We start from the raw sequence: 8,418 nt of genomic DNA on the forward strand, positions 1-8,418 counted from the left end.
TTTGTTTTTAACACGTTATCGTTGGAAGTTTTTAGTAGGTTTTTAGTAGGTTTTTTTGTTTATTTCATTTTTGCATGTTAGGAGCAGTCGATTGAAGCTGAAATAGGACACGCAGGACAAAAATATTTCCTTGTATTTATTTGGCTTTATTTCCTTTTCCTGCTTAAATGTAACTTTTAATGTTATTATTCACGATTTTTATTATTGAAATGCATATTTTATGTGGAAATATTATTTTGCTGAAGGGAAATACTTGTCAAAGGTTGTAAATTGTAACCCGGAAGAGTCGAACAGCTCTGCCACGTCACAGTAAACAGACACGCGGTTGCTCTGAATGATCGCTAAATTCGTGGCTGAGTGTTACTGTAACAATGCCGCAGCTGGTAGCGCTGGTCTGTCTGCTTCTCCACGTTTTCCTGGTGTTCGCAACGGAGTTCACGTTTGAGCTCCCCGATAATGAACAACTATGCTTCTACGAAGAGATGGAGAATGGTGACAAGTTTGACATAGATTACCAAGTAAGTATTGGATCTCAATCACGAACTGTTTACCGTTCTGAAGCTGCCTTTCATCTCCATTTTTGTCATACTGTATTTTATGTACTCATCACTGTATCTGCATGGATCTATGTTAAGCGTTAATATAAAATATAATATTTAAAAAAACTTGACCAAACTTGTAGAGTTTTGTGAGATTGTTATCTGGACAGCTGTCAGGTTGGTTTAATTTACCCGATAAAAATCAATACATGGTGTTTTTGGTGTACGACAGAGCGACATACTCAATGAATGTGGATGTAAATTGAAAGACGTTAAGAAGTCATAAATAACATTTAATATTTGTATGAAAAAAATATAAACAAAAGGGTGGTACCTGAGCTTCCCTCCTTGTGCTGGGGAACAAACCATGCAATGCCGTAAAAAAAAAGCTACAACTGTAGTAAAGTCACCATAACCGTGTATATTTGGATTTGTAAATATATCCTGTTATAACTAAGCATGTATTGCTTTTCGTACATGCTGTGCCAGAGTCAAATCATTAACATAACCCAGTGGTTCTTAACCTTGTTAGAGGTACAGTACCCTACAGTTCATATTGGATTGGATTGGATATGCCTTTATTAGTCTCACAGTGGAGAAACAGCAGCAAAGTGATGAAAGGAATGAAAGTTCACATTCACCAAACCCTTCCTTTAAAAAAAAAAATCTTTTTTTGGTTTTGCACATTCAAGACACAAGAAACATGTTCATTAAAAAAAAAACAGAAAAAATATTCACTAAGAAGACAAGGGTATAATTTTTTCAACTGAGGTGATGGCGAAGATGGCGTGTCATAACGACTGGAGATGACGGTTTGAGTCGGGTGTGCCTTAAAGGACAACCGACGTCTCTGGACAAGTTCAAAGTCAGCTTTATTGTCAAGTATGCTAATATGCAGTATAAGTTGTGTCCATAATTTGTAAAATGGCTTCAAATGACTTCTACTGAGCGTATTTTACAAATATTCCACCGCACATAGCTATATTTTACGTTTTAAGACTCGCGCTGAATATTCCGGAAGTCTTGTTTTTAAGTTGGTGACGAGTCCGTACGTGACGTCACTGAAGGAACGCCCCTGACCGAAAAAAAGGACACATTGTAGCAGTCCTTCCATCACGTCAATGCTTGTTTGGTCTAAAAACCTCGTGTTGCGCCAGAAGAGGGCGTCCAAGCTTCATATAAGGAATGTATCAGCCTGTGGAAATGCAATACACTGTCATGTCTACAAGAGGTCGCCATTTTCTGCCTCTTTTCTGGACGCTACATTGCAGTCCAGATGCCTCAAAATGACACTGAATAAATTCTTTAATAGATTACAAACATGTATGCTTTTCTCTTCAGAACTATTTGAATCATATTCATAACTGGATGTGTAACAAGAAAGCATATTCTCCGAATCTGAAGCCATTGTTTTGATTCTCCAGCAATGCAAGACGTCTCGGCGTGACGTCACGAACTGGGGGCGGGACTTTCTGAAAATGCCCAATTCACAGCTCAATTTTTTTGCAGATTTTGGACACTGAGTCATTTTTATTGGTGTTTTGCATTTGAATAAAAATATCATACTGCGTGTTTTGGGTATTTTAGATGCTATAAAACGTTTTTCTGACGTCAATTGGGAAACAAATAAGTGACGTCGGTTGTCCTTTAACCTCCATGGCAGACATTCCGTCAGACCTCGAAAATTGATTCACAGCTTGGATTTGATCACACCCAGGTTAAGAACCACATACCTGACACATTCATAAAGACTGGAAACATTTGGATGACATTTTAAACAAACAAATGAAAACCAGTTCCTAAGTAAATAGCACATGCCAGCATCAAAGCCTTTTTTTGCTAACTTTTTGCTAACTTTAACGTTATGCAATGGTCACTCATAATCGCTTCTGTTTTCTTCTTTTGAAAAGGTGATATCAGGAGGCAACTACGACGTGGACTGTTATGTGGCGGATTCTAACAATAACATCTTGTACAAGGATGAAAAGAAGCAGTATGGCAGCTTCTCACACACCACCACCATGAAGGGTGTCTATAGGGCCTGCTTCAGCAATGAATTTTCCACCTTTTCACACAAATACATCTATCTGGATTTCCGGCACGGTGACGAGAATATTCTCCTTCCCAGCATGATCAAAGACACAGCTTTAACTCAGGTAGGCAGTCTCCTAAAGGAGATACTAAAGGGCTAAACCCCCAGAAACAAATGAGCTGAACGAGGCTGCAAGAAAGGCCTGGAAAAGCGTTTAAAACGAACAATGCAAAAGTATGTTCCAATACCTCTTCTCACTTGAAAACTGGGTGGCTTCAAACAAAAATTGCACTGTAGTGAGTTATTTGATCCATTTTCCTCAATCGGATACCCAAGTGTCGAAAATACACAACAAACATCAGGATTTAGCTATTCCAATACTTATTTATGGACTGGACTGTAATAGAAGCACTGATAACGATACAGATTAACAATTCTTGACAATACGTCTGTGTAAGGTCTCAGTCGTACAGCAGTGGTCCATCGATGAAAAGGTTTCTTCAGCCGTCATCTGTACTTCTTTGAAGGTGTCGGACGTTTCGCTTCTTATCCAACAAACGTCGTCAGCAAACTAGAGTCTTACTGGTAGTTTAGGCTCTATATATATATCCCTACTGTCCAGACATGGCGGTGCCGGACTCTGCTATGATAGATCGGCAGTACATATGCACCTAAAAGCTAGCAACCACTCATTTGACGACAATGAGGTTAGAATCTTTTTTTTTTCCAAGATGGCGCCTGAGTAGGCAGCAATCAGCAAGTGCTCTCACGAGCCTTGCTTTTTTTGCTGGTTTTTTTTTTTGGTTTTGTCTTCTTATTGTGTTTTCTTTGGTCACTTTATGTTGTGCGTCACGTGGAACGGATACATATTGTTTTTCAGCATTTTTGGCCACGACAATCATCAAGGAGGAGACTGCTGAGCGGTTGCGCCTTTAGGCAGCATGAATATGCCAGTACTGTTTTTGAATGGGAGGAATGTCGGAGCCATTTGACTGTCATCGCTGGACAGCTCTGGGGCCATTGTGGCTTTTTTTGCGCCTGTAATGGGCAGTTGGAATTGAAGCGGATTTATGTGGGACAGGAGATGTGAGACAATGTGTTTCAGCTTCATGTTTGCTTTCAACATTTAGCTTGTAGTAGATGTACAAATTCCACCATGATGTCCCTGATCCACTGCTGACATGGATGCTTTGATCCTCTCCTCTTTCAACTAGAACTGCTTCATGTCTCACAAAGACGGTACAGCAAGTCCTGAAGAATGAATGACTCTGTGTCTTTGTGTTGTCATATTTGTTATTATTGTTTTTTTCCCAAGATGGCGGCGCGTGAACACGCAGCGGCTCCCCTCTCCCAGCAAATTGCCGTTTTCATGTTTATTATGTTTGTTGAAGTCATAAGTGCCTTGCATGCTGGGTCCGAGAGGACAGTAATTTCATCTGTGCTGTATGTCATACATATTAGCATATTTGACAATAAAGCTGACTTTGACTTTGACTTGAAAGAACATAGATGGTTTGAAAGGGGAGTAAAAGAAGTGATTTTCATAAAACAGCTAAATCCTTCTTTAAACCGATATGGTGGGGTGAGGTTCAATTTGAATCGTTCGTACAACAGCCTACTTAGGCAAAATAGGATTAGGAATACTGATGAGGTGATACCGGTGGAAGTGGGGCAATCAGTCGTTAGTCAGAACAATAGGAACAATTAGTGGAGCGGCTGGGAGTAGTCCTCTGCTCCCCCCAACCTGAGAGCAGGGACCTATCATAGCAGAGTCCGGCACCTCCATGTCTGGACAGTAGGGATATATATATATATATATATATAGAGCCTAAATTACCAGTAAGACTCTAGTTTGCTGACGAAGTTTCTTGGATAAGAAGCGAAACGTTCAACACCTTCAAAGAAGTACAGATGACGGCTGAAAAAAACCTTTTCAATAATTCTCGACAATTCAATTGTGTTAAAACAAAATATTTCTTAAACATCGTATTGTTAAAATCAATAACAATCACAACAATGTTAATGTTTATTATTCTTACTATTATTTACAATATTTTTGTCTTCACAGTTGGAATCAACATGCGTGTCCATCCACGAAATCCTGAAGGTGGTATCTGAGTCGCAGACCTGGTACCGGCTCAGGGAAGCGCACGACCGCCTCAGGGCGGACCAAATCCACAGCAGCGTCACTCTCTGGTCCGTCAGCGAAACGGTTCTGCTGTTTGTCATCGCTGTCGGTCAAGTCGTTTTGCTCAAGAGCTTTTTCACTGATAAAAAAGGTCCGGTAGCCGTCCCAACTTAGTACACTTTTCTTTCCTTGCCAAATGAGTTCAGTTTTTCTTTCCTCAATGTTTTGCCAAAAATTGTTCTTGCCAGAAAGAGATAACATTCCGACGTGCTTAAAATTAAATGTTTGCAGCTAGATGATTTATTAGTCCTTCGCAGTGCCGCAAAAACATATTTATTATCCCCTTTCTTGATTTCTGTGTACCTTGCATATTTATCACAATAAAAGATTTCAGTTCATCGAAACTGTTTATATCACACAGACATGCCAAGAATATATAACATGCAGTTTTTAAATGCCAATTTAGAGGACAACCGACATCAGTTTTTTTGCTTTTTAACTGACACCAGAAAAACGTTTTATAGCATCTAAAATACCCAAAACATGTAGTATGATATTTTTAGTCAAATGCAAAACACCAATGAAATTGACTTAAAGTGTCCAAAATCTGCAAAAAATTGAGCTGTGAATTGGGCATTTTCAGAAATTCCCGCCCCCAGTTCGTGACGTCACGCCAAGACGTCTTGCATTGCTTGTGAATCAAAACAATTGCTTCAGATTTGGAGAATATGCTTTCTTGTTACACCTCCAGTTATGAATATGATTCAAATAGTTCTGAAGAGGAAAGCATGCATGTTTGCAATCGATTAAAGAATGTATTTGTGCCATTTTGAGGCAACATTGGGGGAATTTCTCTCACCCAAAAACAGAGGCACAAAATGCCGACCTCCTGTGGCCACCTCCGTTTCCACAGGCTAATAAATTCCTTATATGGCGCTTGGACGCCCTCTTCTGGCCTTCTGGCGGCTTTTGGGTACAACACGAGGTCCCCAGACAACACAAGTACAGCAAAATACATTGACGTGATGGAAGGACCGCTAGAATGTGTCTTTTTTACGGTCCTTTAGTGACGTCACGTACGGAGTCGTCACCAACTCAAAAACAAAAGTTCCTGAATATTCAGCGTGAGTCTAAAAACGTAAAATATAGCTATTTGCGGTGGAATCTTTTTAAAATATGCTCAGTAGAAGTCATTTGAAGCCATTTTACAAATTATGGGCTCGACTTGTGCCTGTAGACGTCGGTTGATGACAGTTTCGGGACAGCTGAGTGGAATTTTACAGGCAAAACCCTAAAAATTGTCTGCTGAATGGAAACCTTTGTATGTGATAAATATGCAATGAACTCAGAAACCAGGAAGGGGCAAATATAATTTAATGACAGTGTACCTATTATGACAATTTGGAATGAACCAACTGAATGTTTAGTACAGTATATCACATCATGACATTATGCAGTCATAACCCATTAATTTGAACTGTAAAAGATACTGTGACAAAAAAAATTGCAATTACAAACACCGCTTTTAGGTTTGTTTCTCCATGTATAATTAATTTGTTGAGTAAGGGTCTAGATATGCGTTCCTGCTTGTACGATGAGCAAGATTCTGAGTAGGTGTGCGTTTCATTTCATGATTGTGAACGGTATGATAAGCTCTCATCCACATTCTTTGGCAGCTATAATATCAAAATAATGGATTTAGTTGACATTGACTGTGTGAAGCAGAAAATGTGGATTCAGACGTGACTCCTAACCATCACCGGCAATGACATATCTCAGCCATGATGTCGAGCAGTTTACTTTGCTACCTGTATCATAATCAATTGTGGAGAAAATGGAAGAAAATTTTGAAATTGGGTCCACAAGATACCAGCCCTCCAGGCATTTGGTCTCTCTGCCAGATGGCCAATTCAGTTCTGAAAAAGAGACTCTAGTAGAAACCAATAACTGTTCGTTGTTCGTCCTAATTTATATGGGAAAGTTTGTTACAAAATTTAAAATAAACATGTCTGCGTTGTTTTCATCAGTTTCTAGATGTTTTATTTTATTGTATGTTGGTACCTTTTCCTTTATTTCCATATTGTCAATCTTGGTTTCCTGCCTCTTCGAAAAAGCTATTCTTAATTATTGTTACACAAGGGAATCTCTTAAAGGACAACCGACGTCTCCGGCCAAGTTGTGTCCATAATTTATAAAATGGCTTCAAATGACTTCTACTGAGCGTATATTACAAACATATCACCACACATAGCTATATTTTACGCTTTAAGACTCGCACTGAATATTCCGGAAGTCTTGTTTTTGTGTTGGTGACGAGTCCGTACGTGACGTCACTGAAGGAACGCCCCTGACCGAAAAAAAAGGACACATTGTAGCAGTCCTTCCATCACGTCAATGCATTTTGCTGTGCTTGTTTGGTCCTAAAACGTCATGTTGCACCAAAAAGAGCCAGAAGAGGGTGACCAACCTCCATATAATGAATTTATCAGCCTGTGGAAACGGGCTGATTAATTCATCACAGGAGCTCGGTCGCCATTTTCTGCCTCTTTTTTTGTGATCCATTTCCCCCCAATGTTGCCTCAAAATGGCACGGAATAAATTCTTTAATCGATTGCAAACATGTATGCTTTCCTCTTCAGAACTATTTGAATCATATTCATAACTGGTTGTGTAAAAAGAAAGCATGTTCTCCGAATCTGAAGCCATTGTTTTGATTCTCCAGCAATGCAAGACGTATTGGCGTGACGTCACGAACTGGGGGCGGGACTTTCTGAAAATGCCCAATTCGCAGCTCATTTTTTTTGCAGATTTTGGACATTTTAAGTCATTTTTATTGGTGTTTTGCATTCGAATAAAAATATACTGGGTGTTTTGGGTATTTTAGATGCTATAAAACGTTTTTCTAATGTCAGGAAACAAAAAAGTGAAGTCGGTTGTCCTTTAAATAGAAATACAGTAAAGTCTCGTTATATCGATATCGGATATATCGATAGTCCCGGTTATATCGATACTATTTCTAAGCACGCACGGAGAAAATTACATGCAAACAAGGTCGGATATATCGATAGTCCCGGTTATATCGATATTTTTTCGGACTCCCTTGAATATCGATATAACGAGACTTTACTGTATTACAAATGAACAATTATCTCCATATTAGTCAACGTAGACTGGCTAAAAGGTTCTCATAAGTATTCCGTAGTCAGCATTTTATTTGCTGCAGGATGCATTGCTTTTCTGCATCTCATGTGGAGTTGGGGTAGCCAAAAAAGTGATGAGAATGGACGATGGACAGATTGACCCCAAAAAATAAATTGTTGCCGCGAAAAGTCATCCAGGTAGTCAGGGCATACGATGCATTATTTTAGGCACTACGTAATTGAATGCTGAAACTGGTTGTTTTTGAAAGTGCAAAGTACAACGGTGATTATACACACACTACTTCCGTTTTCTTCATTTCGGAATCTGTTTATATTTTATTTTGGAAAATCGGGAAATTACCGGATTCTCTGCTACATCCATCTACAATATGTGTCTTTTGACGCAAAGGAGCATTTTAAGGTCACGTGGTAAGTAACCGCTAAAATTAAACCAAGGAGCTAGTTAGCACAATCGATGAAAACCAAACGTCTTTACTAATGGGTTTGAATAAACCCAGGCAAGAGATAGAAGAGCAGCCGACGACTTTCAAGAAAAAAGGTTCCAGACATTGACATGTC

General features: G+C 39.2%; 1 protein-coding gene across 1 annotated transcript; it reads left to right on the forward strand.

Moving 5' to 3' along the window:
• Window positions 1-307: 307 nt before the first annotated feature.
• On the forward strand, window positions 308-6,722 carry tmed3 (transmembrane p24 trafficking protein 3). The gene is made up of 3 exons (XM_088992874.1): window positions 308-518; window positions 2,450-2,695; window positions 4,640-6,722. The coding sequence occupies exons 1-3, from the start codon at window positions 372-374 to the stop codon at window positions 4,871-4,873; spliced, it is 627 nt and encodes a 208-aa protein (XP_088849000.1). The 5' UTR covers window positions 308-371; the 3' UTR covers window positions 4,874-6,722.
• Window positions 6,723-8,418: the final 1,696 nt, after the last annotated feature.

This window comes from Hippocampus bargibanti, linkage group LG03 (assembly GCF_051943395.1).
Source record: "Hippocampus bargibanti isolate YZ-2025 linkage group LG03, ASM5194339v1, whole genome shotgun sequence".
NCBI lineage: Eukaryota > Metazoa > Chordata > Actinopteri > Syngnathiformes > Syngnathidae > Hippocampus > Hippocampus bargibanti.